Source organism: Ceratotherium simum, chromosome 9 (genome assembly GCF_057802395.1).
Source record: "Ceratotherium simum simum isolate JZ-2026a chromosome 9, ASM5780239v1, whole genome shotgun sequence".
Lineage (NCBI taxonomy): Eukaryota > Metazoa > Chordata > Mammalia > Perissodactyla > Rhinocerotidae > Ceratotherium > Ceratotherium simum.
In genome coordinates, this window is record NC_141908.1 from 59,964,554 (window position 1) to 59,978,973 (window position 14,420).

At 34.8% G+C, this 14,420-nt stretch overlaps 1 protein-coding gene across 1 annotated transcript in view; it reads right to left on the reverse strand.

Moving 5' to 3' along the window:
• Window positions 1–14,420, reverse strand: part of CERKL (CERK like autophagy regulator) — a 114,936-nt gene that overhangs the window by 22,706 nt on the left and 77,810 nt on the right. The window contains exons 3-5 of the mRNA XM_014784664.2: window positions 13,925–14,056; window positions 7,491–7,554; window positions 1,745–1,887 (exon numbers count right to left, since the gene is read on the reverse strand). Coding sequence (XP_014640150.2) covers window positions 1,745–1,887; window positions 7,491–7,554; window positions 13,925–14,056 — 339 coding nt within the window. The remainder of the gene's footprint in view (window positions 1–1,744; window positions 1,888–7,490; window positions 7,555–13,924; window positions 14,057–14,420) is intronic.

Here is a 14,420-nt window from a genome sequence, read left to right on the forward strand (position 1 = left end):
AAGTGGCATTTCTACATATCCACTGTATATAGAAAATGCTTTCAAAATGAGAGATATGCTTAAAAAGTATAATAATGATAAAACTCAATGCTATTCCTTCATAAAACCTGAGTTACATATTAAAAAGATAAGCGTAACCACCAGTTTTTCTAGCCAACTCTTCATTTTATGTTGAATGCCTACCTGTTGGGACAACCATGTTTCCATTTTTGATGCACGGCAGTTTATGAGTAACCTCGGGAGTGTAAGTACTGATGAAGAGAAACAGTGACCTACTTTGCATGGAGGCAAATGTTGAAAGAGTTCACCATTATAGACAGAACTACTTGAAAAGGTCAAAGTGGCTGGCCCCCAGTGCATCCTTTTTCCTTTTCGAGTTGAGGTTATTTTGTTCTCTTCTACTTAAAGACCATCACAGGTTTTTCTCTATACACTTTACAATTATCAGGATATATCTGGATATCCCTCCCTTCTTTTAAATTCTTGTTTTTATGAAAGCCTTTATACTTTAAAAAGGCATTTGTATATCTTTTCTTCTTTGTCAATTAACAATACTAAATATACTGAAATCCATACTAAATGAATGTGGTTATCAACTGGATAGAATGTTGAATTTTTGTCAACAATGTGCATTATTTTCTACTTTCATAGGAAAGAATAATTGTTTCTGCTTCTCTTGTCGAGATAAATGAAAAGAAATAATCACTTTCCTTCACTATCATTTGCTTAAATAATAATTTAGGAAGAGCAACTCCTATAACATAATAAACTTATGACAGATGTTTTCCTCTTTTCTGGATCCCAGTGTTGCTTGAGGGGTACCCCCCAGCTCTGATCTCCACTTTTTCCTGCTCCCTTCCCCTAATCACAAATCCTCCTAGAAGCAGCTCCCAGCAGATTGCTCCCTTGCTCTAGACCTCCCATTGATCCTTACTGTTTATCAACTGCAATTCAGACCCCTTCCCGTGGCATCCAGAAGCCACCACAGTTGGAGCCTATTTTGACACCATTATCACCCAACAAATGGCTCATCTTCTATTCCTTAACACTCTTGGGTTTTGCCTTGGCATTTATCATTTTTTGCAGCCAAGAAAATAACTTATTCTTGTCTTTTTAGGCCAGATCCTGTCCATTTTATGGCCGAATTCAAGTGTTACTTACTCTGTAATGTTTTCTTGACATTCATTCACTTAATAAATTTTACTGAGCATCCCTGTGTCACAGCCTACTCTTTTCTAGCTTCTGGAGATATAGCAGTCAGAATGAATCCTTTTGGCATTCTTACGGTTACCTGTTTATACTTCGATTATGGGAGTTACCACATTTTACCTTATATGGAATTGTAAGCAGCTTGCCAGGAGTGGCCCTGTTTTGAAATTTCATATCTGGTACTGTGTGACCATTAGACCTTTATATGGGAAGGCAGAATAATAATAATCCCATTCACTGATTGCTTAACTATGTATTAAACCTTCCACATAAACCATCTAATTTAATACTACAATAACCTTGAAATGAAGTGAATATTATGTGTGTTATCTTTTACAGATTAGAAAAAATGAGGCTCAAAGAAATTAAATAACTTGTCCAAAGTCTCACATTTGCTAGCCGTGATAGCAAGCTTGGGTCTTTCAGACTCAAAGTCTGTGCATTTAGCTCGGTGTTATACTATCTAGGTTAGGAAGTAAATAGGGAAAGATAGGAGGAGAGCTGCCAGTTAGCAGATCCATGGCCACTCTCTTGCCTGCTGGTATTACACCAAGCGGAAGCTGTGCTCGCGCAGGAGTCAGGATGCTGTCTGTTTCCACCCCAGCGTTCTTCTGGGCTCTAAGAAGCAAAGCATGGGCTACTTCACTGGCAGATCCATCTCCACCAACACAGACGACACTAGAAAACAAGAAATTAAGTAAAAGAATGCAAAACTTCAAAGTAATTGGTAATAATTCACGAAATCTAAACTTCAAAATATTAATCTTATATATTCTATGTGCATGATTGCTCTCACGCACCTCAAACATTTTAGTATGTGTCAGTGGATAGAAGACACTAGCACTGCACTGGTAAAGTTTATTTCATAAATATAATACCAAGATGTTATCCCACAAACAAAATATTTTTAAATGGTTTAAGAGGCATTAAAACATTTGAACATGTTAATTCACATCTGACTTGCATTTTGCTCTGTTAATATCCAAAAGCATATTATTCTCATTTTGTTTACGTTAATAATAGTCATGGGCAATTTATTTAATTAATACAAACCAAAGACATAAAATCCTGCTCATTTTCAATATAGCTTAGAAAAGACAGACAGCAATAAAAATCATGTAAAATATGAAGCTTTAATTTAAGGAATTGTTAATTATCATTAGTATATGAATATAATAATTGCTAATGTGAACTGGTTTTCATCTCCTGCCACTATATGGCACTTTTAGAATTAGTGTCACTACACTTTGACCCTAGTTGGTACTGCTAATATTTTTTTTAGACCTCATGATAAGTAGACTATGGGAGAGCGGGGGTGGGAATCCACGAATATAATACCATATCAGAAATTTGTTTCATAATCATTTGTATTAGAAGGATGCAAAATAATCTTATGTATCAAAATCACATCAATTTACCCAAGAAAGAGGAATATTTTGTGTTATTGAAAGCAGGTGTCACAACTCAAGGCCTACAAGGGCCCAGCAGGAATGGAAGAGTACAGTCAGTCTAAAGGAGACGCAGCTTCTCAGCTCCAGCCCACTCACATCATCTGGGAGGCAGGCCTAGAGGACCACATCTTCTGATTTTTGTAGTGAAGCCACAGATCCTGATTTTTGGGTGAGTCTCCTAATTTGTAAATACTAGCAACTCGCATTTAATATAGTCATGTGATGCTTAACCACACGGACACGTTCTAAGAAGTGTGTCATTAGGCAATTTCGTTGTTGTGCAAACATCATAGGGTGTACTTACACAAACCTAGATGGTATAACCTATTGCACACCTAGGCCATAGGCTACTAACCTTACAGGACCACCATTGTATATGCAGTGCTTCATTGACTGAAATGTCATTATGCAGCGCATGACTGTATATTTAAAAAGTCTACGTGCCAAACAAAACAGCCTATGGGGCATAATCAGCAGGTGTTACTGGTTTCCTAAGTTTAAAAAGCTCCAGAGGTTGATGAATCCAGAGGCTGAGGGTATTCTTTTCCATCAGCTCCCTCCACCCCGCTCTCAGCCTTCCAGCTCCTGCACCTAGCCGAGGTTCAGCTCTATGGGGGCACATAGTTAGAAGTGACTCCAGGATACGGCATATGACTCAGGTCCCACTTTTGGCTAGGGGTATTATTTCATGTCTGAATTGATTCCAGGGGTTCATAAAGTGGCCACTGATTCAGAGAAAAACAGTTATATTTACTGAGGGCCAACTTTATGTCAGATAATACATTGGCTCTTTTCTATCAAATCCTTAGAATTCTGTAAATAGGCTTTAGCCTCATCTTTATAAATGGGGAAGCCAAAGTTTGATTCGAACCTTCTCTGTATGATTTCAAAGCTCTCTATGAGCAAATTTCCAAACATTGTGTGAACTTAGTTATAACTCCCAGATCCATGCCTGTCTACCTGCTGTGGTGCGTGTCCCTAAAAGGAGCACATAAGTCACCCAACAAAGGAACTAACTTAGCACCAAAGAACTTGACTCTTCCATAGAGTATGGCAGCATGTCACCCCTGGAATCCTGCATCCAGTTATAGCATTGTGGACATGTTAACCCATTGCTCGAGTTAGCAGAGATGGCCTGTCTATGAACATGCTCCGCTACAAAAACCCTTGAAATTTTGTCATAATACATGATGTGTTAAACATTTTGAAACTATAACAAATGATGATAATAAAGTAACATTTAGTGAATTACTGTACCAGGCACTGTTCTCCGTGCCCTCTGTATATTAACTCATTTAATTTGAACAATAACTGTATGCAATAGATACTTCTACCCTCAATTTACAGATTAGGAACCTAAGGCATAGAAAGATTAAGTAACTCTCCCAAGGTCGCACCATCATAAGTGATAGAATAAGGATCTGAAGCAAGACAACTGGCCTTAGAGATTGCACTCTATTCAATATATTATACTCCTTTCCTATATATGAACCCTAACGAAAATAGCCTTATGAGAGTTTTATTATTTTGAAAATCAGTTTACCAGTAGAACCAATGTGGAAGTGAATGAGTGAGGAAGGAATACATTTATTTTTGGTGACAACTACTAGGTCATTAAGATTATCTCCAGGTATAGTTATTCAACCTAGAAAATATACTTAATATAAACATATCACAAGTGTCTGGATGCTATAAGTTAAAAAAAAAAAATTCCAGCTTTTATAATAAGTTAACTTAACCACACTTAAGAGTTACCCTAAAATATAAACTTCAGTGTAACTAATCCTTTGCACGTGGTATATCTTATGCTTTCAGAATAAGTAAACTCCTTCTTGCCATGACCCCATGTAGAATGATTCTGTCTAGAAAAGTACAACTAGGGGCTAATATCTCATTTCTCTTTATAAAAAGTGATTAAGAAAATTTTATGTGGGTGTTTATCTATCAACCAATATCATCTTTGAAATGTTTAATATATTATTGAATTTTTGATTTAAACTTTTTCTTTTTTGAAAAAGGACACTTTTTTTTCAACCTTACTTAGTAATACAAATATCATGGTCAAGGTGATAAAATGTCAATGTTAGCCAAAAAATGTCTAGATTATTGTGGGTCTAGTTAACAATGAAATTAACAAAAGAAAAAAAAACTGTGTAAATCAACCAATTCAAATTTAAAAAACAGTGTGAAATAAGAAAGGAAAATATTAGTATATTTATAATTACATAAGAGCTATAGATGAACTTAACTGTATTCACACTTATAAATTCAACTGTTTCAAGTCTATGCACCTGCTATTACACTTTCTCTTGCCTTTACAAAACTTTTTGTTCATGCCCAGTATGTAGGAGGCAATATGGAAACTGATGCTCCTACAAATTTTTGCAATGGATCTGAGAGTGTTTACTAGAACACACTGGAGTTGCACACCAACTGTCATGAGTACTGATATACTGTTCCTGTTGGCTTTAGAAATATGTCACAATATGTTTTCACAGAAACACATGTAACTCATTAAAAAACTCCAAGATCTTAACAAATAACATTTTTTAAACATTATTTACCTAATCATTTTGCCCTACTGAATAATGTACATAGACTCTTTCTTGGACCTTAACCTCTCTGGTGTGTCCAAAAACCTTTAGATGATTTTCTAATCACTCCCTATCAATAGCTCCACTAGAGTCGGGCAGAGATGCTTCAGGCTTGAGTCCTTGAAAGAATGTGAGCCCCTCTCTCATCCAACAGAATCTTGGGGTCACCTTATCCCATCCTTGAGTCTCTTGTATACACTTCTCAAAAAGTACTCCTATAGCCACTCTTTAAACAGATTCAAGTACAGGGAACTCAAGAATGCAGAGAATTTCATTTTCAAACAATTCTATTTGTTAGAGAATTGTTCTTTTGAAGTGCCTAAAGAACCAATGTTTCCATTGTTCTCCTCAAATATCTCTCTATGTAATTCTAAATAGAGTAACTTGAAATTACCATTTTATTAAGATAGTTATCCCCAACCACCATATCAGCTCCTACTCGAAAAACTGGGCCCGTGAAAATAAATGAACTATTTAAAGGATCTTAGAAAATACATGACTTTCAATAGAAATTTTAAACTATCATATGTCCTAAATAAATTAGCATGCTAGAGTTCAGAAACAGTTAAGTCATTGAAACTCAATTCATACAATGGTTAGGCCAAATTATTTGGTTAAAAAATATATGAGTAATAAGTCAGGGATCTATATATTATATAACTTTTAGTGCCACACTGCAAATAACAACACGTGCCACATGAAATAAACAAGAATTATGCTCAGATAAAGAGAAAAATATTACTACACTGCACTTGAGCAATCATCTTTCATCATTCTGCAAAGTTGTTCTTAATCCTTGCCATAGTATAATTACCAATAGAACGCATTTATAGATATCATATTTAGTGGAACATTTCATAATGTTGAAGGGCAAGACCAGGTCTAATACCTATGATATCTGTTATTCTCATTATTTATATAATTTTGCTTTGAAGCAAAGACTTATTTGCAACGCAGCCACCCTCATATACTCAAAAGCTGTGGTTCAGGACTATGCATCATGTTAAGGTAGACAGCTGGTGGGCATGATTTCTCCAATGACTTTTCTCAAATTGTATACTTGCAAGATAATTTCCTAAGTGTAGCCTATTAATCAATTTGTCTAGCTCTAAGTATAAAGCTCTGAAGTAATCTCCTACCTCATACTCTTCAGCCTCAATATTTATATAATACTGCCATCTAGATCTACCCCCTCAATTAAATTCCTTTTTGAAAAATTGTTTTACTTACCAAACTTTCTTCTTCATCCACTATTATTTTTTCTCTCCAAAAAGTATTAAGTAGTTATGAAAAACAACCCTGCTAATGCTCCATTTTGATTGCGTCACTTTCCTCCCCAAAACATTCTAACAGCTCTTTGGGAAGAGTAAAGCCTTTTACTTCGGTTGAAAGACCCAACTGCCCTTCCTGATCTTGAGTCTTTTGTTGACCCCTGCCCAACACCATGTGACATGAATAATTCACATACTTGCCACCATTTAAAATTCTGAAATATCCACCCTTGCAAAAATCCTTCCCTACAAGAATATGTTTTTTGTCTTACACATTGATTCAGCACTATAGCAAATTGATTCGCCTAATTTCTACAAATAGTATTAAAGGATATGTCACTTGCCTTGTTTCTAATGTTTGCATGCCAGTGAACAATTTCTACACACTCCAGCAATATATTGCAAACAACTGTGAAGAACACACTTATTTGGTAGCACTACATTATAGAAGATAATTAAAATTAGCATCTTTTATTCATTCTGAAAATAATATATTTATTTTTATAAAATATTTATCCTCTATCATAGCCAAATTAACCAGTGGGTAGCTATTAATACTATCAATAAATTTGCAAATGACAATCATAGTACAGTCATGCCATATGAACAATATAATATCTTCCATAAATGCTTTCCTAGCTACTCACATGGTTAAAGCCAAGAATTAAGGACTGTAGATGCGAATGTATGCACATCAGGAAGGCATAAGGTGGTATCCTGTGATTTGCCAGTACTTATAATTAGATCTCTCCTTTTGCTTTCCTACCCAATCCTGAGAGTGGATGACTATGCCATATTATCATTATTATCGTTAATTGTTATTACACAAGTATGAATGAAATAGAACCTAATTACATACATCACAATCTTTTAAGAATTATAGGTCCCAAATATGTGGCTAAAAACTAACGAAAACATTTAATAACATAAGCTATATGAAGATACAGATTAATAATATAACCTACCCATCAAATCCCTGTAGTTCACATTCCTTTAGCAGTGACAGAGCATGCCCTTCATATTGTGTTACTATTAAAAAAAAAAACACAGAAAAGTGCAAGTTTTAAACAATAATCTACACTTTTTAACTTGGTTTGGCAAAATAATATGATAAACATATGGTCAGGTCATAAAACAACATTTATTCTTGAATATTTATATTTTAATCATCGGAAAGAGAATTAAGTGTTACTTGCCTGATGTGTTTTATGGCTTTATGTAAAACAGGGTTATATATTTGTTCCAACTACATAAGTCATTTGGGGATATCCCACACATAGCAGTTAGATCATTTATCTTGGTGCCTGTCTGTTTAGTGTTCCCTAAATAAGACACATTTCCTTTAAATCAGAAGCTTAAGAGCAGCAGTATTTTGAAAATAAGGCATATTAGCTGGCATCAAACAGTCAATGTTAAATTTCTTTGGCAACCTTACATGAATAAATTAGTTGAAAGGTTAGTGTAAGATTTACATACTAGAAGAATGTGTATCTGGAACTGCTAGACTAAAAAGAGGAGGAGTTGGATGTGAAAATATGAGGCAAAGCCAACATCAATGATAACAGACCCAACACCAAGGAGGAGGGTGGCACAGGCCCACCAGAGCCGCATCCTCTGAGGAAATGAATCTGTCACTCCCTATCGCTGTCTCTGCAGTCCTGATGCCCTATGCAGTATTGTAAATGCCAGTGAAGACGGGATAAACTGGCACACTGCAGATGGCACCAAGCATCCCAACCACATTTAGCATTTTCTAGAGCAACTCTGCCAGAAGAGACAGCCCAGCTGTATCCACCCATCAAAGATTTCTGCTGACTGACATGACACTGCAGATGGATTTTTTGTGTAAGAATGTGCATCATTATATGCAAGATTACATTAATCTTTCATGCCTGTCTGTCCCTGGTGCCAGCATGGTTCAAGCTTTTCCTACAATGTTTTTAGATATTGTTAAAAATTATTAGTCTTGGTGTCTGAAAGAATCATTCTGTATCCAGCAGCATTATACTGTAATTCTCCCATAGTTTATTCAAATGCCATCAATATTCACATGAATAAAACCTCTCTTTATTAAATTCTAATCAGAAGAAAGCTATAAAACTAAATATAAAATATTAATATTAATAAACTTGGAAGATTAAGTTATCATAAAGGATTGTGTGCTGATCATTCATTTATAACCTCAGCAAGTAGTTGCAACTTTAAAAAGCAAAATAATCTAATGTCTTACATACATACATTAAAAATGATTAAGGCTATTATGGAGGAATATTTATGCTGAGAATCAGGATAAATTCTGATTTATCAAGTCTTGCTTTTATACCAAAGCTTACTTTGGTAAAGCTTTTTAAATCCAACACAAAATTAGCTTTAAAATTATGTTACGGCTGAATGCTGTTTTTATTTAGGAAAAATTTGAAATAGTTTATTTTTCCTCTTATACTGCAGGTGGAAACTGTCTATACATTGGTGCAAATTATCCAATAATAGTCATCTTATAAGTGACATTGTAAAAGTTAAATAAATGACTTATCTGGAACAAAGAGTCAGAAAAGATGAAAGAAACCTGAACACAATATGTTAGGACAATGAACAAAATGAATAAAGTCCTTGGCCTCAGAAAGATTACATTCTGGAGACAGATAACATACGCTAATTTAAAAAAAGAATGCACAATATAAAATAGTAATAAGTGATTATAAAGAAAAATAATGTATGGAAAAAGGATAGAAAGTAATCTGGACCACTAGTTAGATATAGTAGAAGAAATCAAAATTTGTATTCAGATAGGATATAACGGGATCTGGAATCAGAAAGAGACAGATTCAAATCATCCCACACTAGACAAACATAAAGAGTGAACTGCTAGACAAATGCAGTTTCAAAAGAAAGTTACTAGCCTTTTCTTTCATCTAATTTCCTTTCCCAATGAGACTGACATCTTATGCCCCTTTTATATAGCAAATTTGGAGTTTCTATTATTTACAAGTCTTTGAACACACAGTTCTCACTGCTGGGACCCCCCACCCACCCCAACCTTCAGTTTAAATATTACTTTCTGAGGAAGACAAGACTGGAGGAGGGTAAAGTGTTGAGGTTGATATTGAACGTTGATGAAGAAATAGACTTAAGTAAAATCAGATGAGAATGTATGGGACATGAGGAAACATTTCTTGGTCTGGTGATAAAATTCTATAATGAGATAAGATATTACGATGTCATTTTCTTTCCTGTCCTATAGGTACTTCAAACTTAGTAAGCTCAAAATGGAATCCATCACTTCCACCTTCACATATATCACCTCTCAATTATATTGTTCTTTTTGTGTCCCATCATCCACTCCCCACTGCCCAAGACAAGAAAATGCCTTCTTCCTAGAGTATCCTGTGGCAACCACCAATCTGTTCTCTGTATCTATGTGTTTGGTTTTTTTCTTTTTTGGTTTGTTTTTTAGACTCTACATATAAGTAAGGTCATACAGTATTTATCTTTCTCTGACATTTCTAGCATAATACCCTCAAGGTCCACCTTTGTTGTCACAAATGGCAAGATTTGCTTCTTTTTTATGGCTGAATAATATTCTGGTGTGTGTGTGTCTGTGTGTGTGTGTGTGTGTGTGTGTGTGTGTGTGTGTATCACATCTTCTTTATCCATTCGTCCATCCATGGACACCTGTGTTGCTCCCACGTCTTGGCTATTGTATATAATGCTGTAATGAACATGGGGGTACAGATATCTTTTCAAGAGTGTTTTTGTTTCCTTCAGATAAATGCCCAGAAGTGCAGTTGGATCATACGGCAGTTCTGGTTTTAACTTTTTGAGGAACCTCCATAGTGTTTTCCACAGCGGCTGCACCAATTCGCATTCCCACCAAGAGTGCACAAGGGTTCCCTTTTCTCCATATCCTCACCAACACTTGTTATTTCTCGTCTTTTTGATAATAGCTATTCTAACAGGTGTGAGGTGATAGCTCACTATGGTTTTGATTTGCATTTCCCTGATGATTAGTGATGTTGAACACCTTTTCATGTACCTGTTGGCCATCTGTATGTCTTCTTTGGGAAACTGTCTATTCAGATTCTCTGCCTATTTTTTAATCAGATTGTTTATTTTTTTTGTTAGTCATTTTTAAAAGAAATTTATAGAAAAAATTCTTTATAATGTATATATCTAGCTATAATTTTTCAAATCATGCCTCATTTGTATGGCACTACCTTCTAATGAATTCAACATCATATAGAATACATTATGTAATTCACACTCCTTTTGGATTCAGCAAGGCACATAAGATATATTAAAACAATGGTCACCCTGGACTTGCAGAAAATATGTACTCTTTCTTCCTTAGTCTTTCATATAAGATATTTTTTCTTTCAAAATGTAAATTGAATCTTACTATTGCATAATTTATGAAAATGAAATGCACAGCAGCAGTATAACCATTTTTCTATAGTAATTTATATAAGGTAGTTTCAAATATATTACCTTTTTCAAACTACAAAACTACACCGTGAGATATGAAGATTCTAAAATTTTTGAAGTATCCACGTTTATTCAGTCCTTCACACAAATAGGAAATATTTTTTATATAAATATTTAGCCAATATACATACTAAAACGGTTTTATAAGCAAAAGATGTAATTTTATAATTTTGCCTGTAGGAGGAGTGTTAGGCAGCTAATAATTAGCCATTCTGCACAAATATATAAGTAAATTCTAAGTTTCCTTTACGTAATACTCCAATTTTATTTTATGTTAAACTAAATATAATATTCAATAACATTTACAAATTTAGGGAAAAAAAAGTCTTAGAACATATTTTTCTCTCCAGTACAAGTGTTTTAAGAAAGAAAGCACATTCTTATCATTTCCTCTGCCTTAGGTCAGGCCTCATGTACCAGTTTCCTTTCCTCCAATCTCTCTCTCTCCTTAATCGCTATTCTACTAGCAGATTCATCCTTGCTAAACCAGATTACAACACTACGATAAAAAATTTACACCAACTTGGGGTCAATGAATGACGAGTAAACTCCTGAGTATAGCATAAAGATCCCTCCATAATCTGGACTCAAATTTCCTCTACTGTACATTGCTGGGAACCTTCCCAGTAGCCCTTCTGTCCTTTTTCCTCACTAAAAGAACACAAATTCAGTTCTGATATCCTCAGCCTTTAGGAAAAGGGGGTCGCACCCTCAGCCAGTGGAAAGGGTCTTGATAGTTAAGAGAGTGATTGCTCCAGACTGGGCATACCTCCTATATTAGGACAGTCAAACTGAAAGGAAGAAATATTAATCCCTGTTCAGGATTAGAGAATGTTGGGTCTCTCACATACACACACCTTTCCCCACCCCACTAGATTGGAATAAAGAAGGATCTGACCCACTGGCAGCCATTTTATGATGATGGAAAGGACCAGATTTAAGATGAAGTCAAAACTGAGGAAGGCAAAGCAAAGTTATGAAAGAACTCCCAAAACGTTATGGGTACGACACACACATACACACCCCACTTGTATGTGCCTGCTAGCTTGCCTTCTTTCTCTCACTTTTCTTCTGCTTTGAACAGAAAACCATTTTTTGCTTTCTCTGACTCTCCAAAACTGTCCAGTCCAAGTGTCCAGTTCAAATAATTTTCTTGAGTCTTCTGATCAAAATTAATATCATCCTCTGAGACACCAGAGTTCTTTTATGTATATCCAAAGTATATTTATTTTAAATATCTACAGTCATGCATCACGTAATGATGTTTCAGTCAACAATAGATCGCTTATACAATTGTGTTGTTTTAAGATTAGTCCCATATAGCCTAGGTGTATAGTAGGCTATACCATCTAGGTTTGCGTAAGTATACTCTATGACATTTGCACAACGATGAAATCACCTAACAAGGCATTTTTCAGAACGTATCCCCATTATTAAGCAACCCATGATTGTACTTGGATCCCTAATAAACTAAAGGTCACTCAAGAGCAGGCAGTACACCTTATTCACCTTGCATTCTGCATATTGTTTAACACAAAGCATTCAACAAGAGTTTCTTGAACTGAAGGATACATAGTAATATCCATGTAAAACTGTTCTGGATATTAAATCAATGAAACAAAATAATGTTATTGAGTTTGCCAGTAAGTTTATTCAATTTTTAATTATCTCATTATAATATGAATTTCGAACTTTTCCTTCCACCAATCTTTGAAAATCTTCAGTGGAAAGGAATGATAGATCTGAACTGTTTCTTTGTCTTATAAATCACCTCTAAGTAATCCAAAAATCACAAAGATGAAAGGTTAACTCCTCCACTACAATTTTATTTTAATTCAGAAATTCCTCTTGAGTTTTTCATGGTAGTTTCTTCGAACCTCCATTGTAGTAGATGCCGTTTGGGGTAGCTGACCTTCCCACAAAGATTGCCTTAAAAAAATTTTTTTGAGGAACTTCCTACTACCCTAATATATTAAGTCATGAAATATGGGCTTCAACGACTTTATTTATATAGTGAGACCCATCTCCCTTGGTTACAGCTGAGCAAAGCCAGGTCACTGAATCCCCTCCCCAGGAATTTATATTCGGGACTAGGAGATTCCAAGTGCACTCTGGTCTTGTCTCCTGAGTAGGCTTAATATGCAATACTCTTCATCAATTAAAATTTAATACAAATTTACACTGTGTGTCAGCGAAGCTACATAGAAATAAGACCAGAAAAATTGAGGGTGTGATTCTCGAAGGCATCAACTCTCCCTCTCAGTCCATCCCCCACGGGAAAAATTAGAGTCTCAAGGAAACAAAGAAATTTGGTCACCAAACTCAAAAGTTGAAAAGGATTTTACTAATCTTCTATTAAATTTAGCATTAGCCAATTTCTATTTTCCTCGGCACAAACTTAAACACCTTTCTTATTTTAGACAATGAATTTAAGCTTCTGGCTTCTCTAAATTCATCTAAAACCAGCAGTTAAGTGCTTAGTTTTGACCTAACCAGCAGGGGTCAGAGTCAGAACAAAAACCTCCTAAGGAAGGATTCCATGGAAAGGCATCAAACATTTAAGTGAGCAAAAAGCAACTCCTTGCCAAACTGCAGAAATACTGCATAAATAGCAAACGTCTCAATGAAGATATCAAAAAGTGTGCAGCTCCCTTTAAAATGATACCTAATAATTTTTAAAGCCTGAAAAATGGTCTAAAGAGAAAAATATTGATATTCTAATAAAAATAACACAATAAAAAAGAAAACAAAATAATTAAATTATAATCCTGGAGTTGACTGCGGTTATGGAAGCACGTAAAAATGCTTTAGACATTACAAGCAGCTTCCGAAATTTGGATTAAGATAAATTCAGGTCATTTTGCTTCCTTAAGTATGATTTTTTAAGTGGCAAAATAATATTCTGAAAAGAACTTACTTGTTACATCAGTCTTTATTCCTGCAATTTTCAACAGTGGTTCAACCTTCTCATAATAGACCTGAGTAGCTTCTTTTTTGTGGCTTTGGGGGTTAAGGAATATTTTTAATGACTTTGGTCTGTTTGAAAAACCTAAGAGGAAAACATAAAGAGAAAGCTATAAAGTCTCTGTTAGTACTTTTTCTTTCCCTTTAAAACCATACACTAAGTCCAGTTAGAATGCTCTACACCCATTTAAATAGCATTTGCTATTTTTATTTGAAATTCTTACAAGAGTTTTCCTGAATATACCATTATTTTAAAATATTTACATTTTCCTCACAGTGAGAAAGGTATATCCTTCTTAAAATAAATAATGAGTGATAACAAAACATTTAATTTATAAAGGAAGAAATGAATGAAAGCAACTTTGTGAATATTAGGCAATGTTTATATATTATTACCAAATCACAGATAATATACGAAATGTTCCTTTAGCATTTGTTTCTGGGGAAAA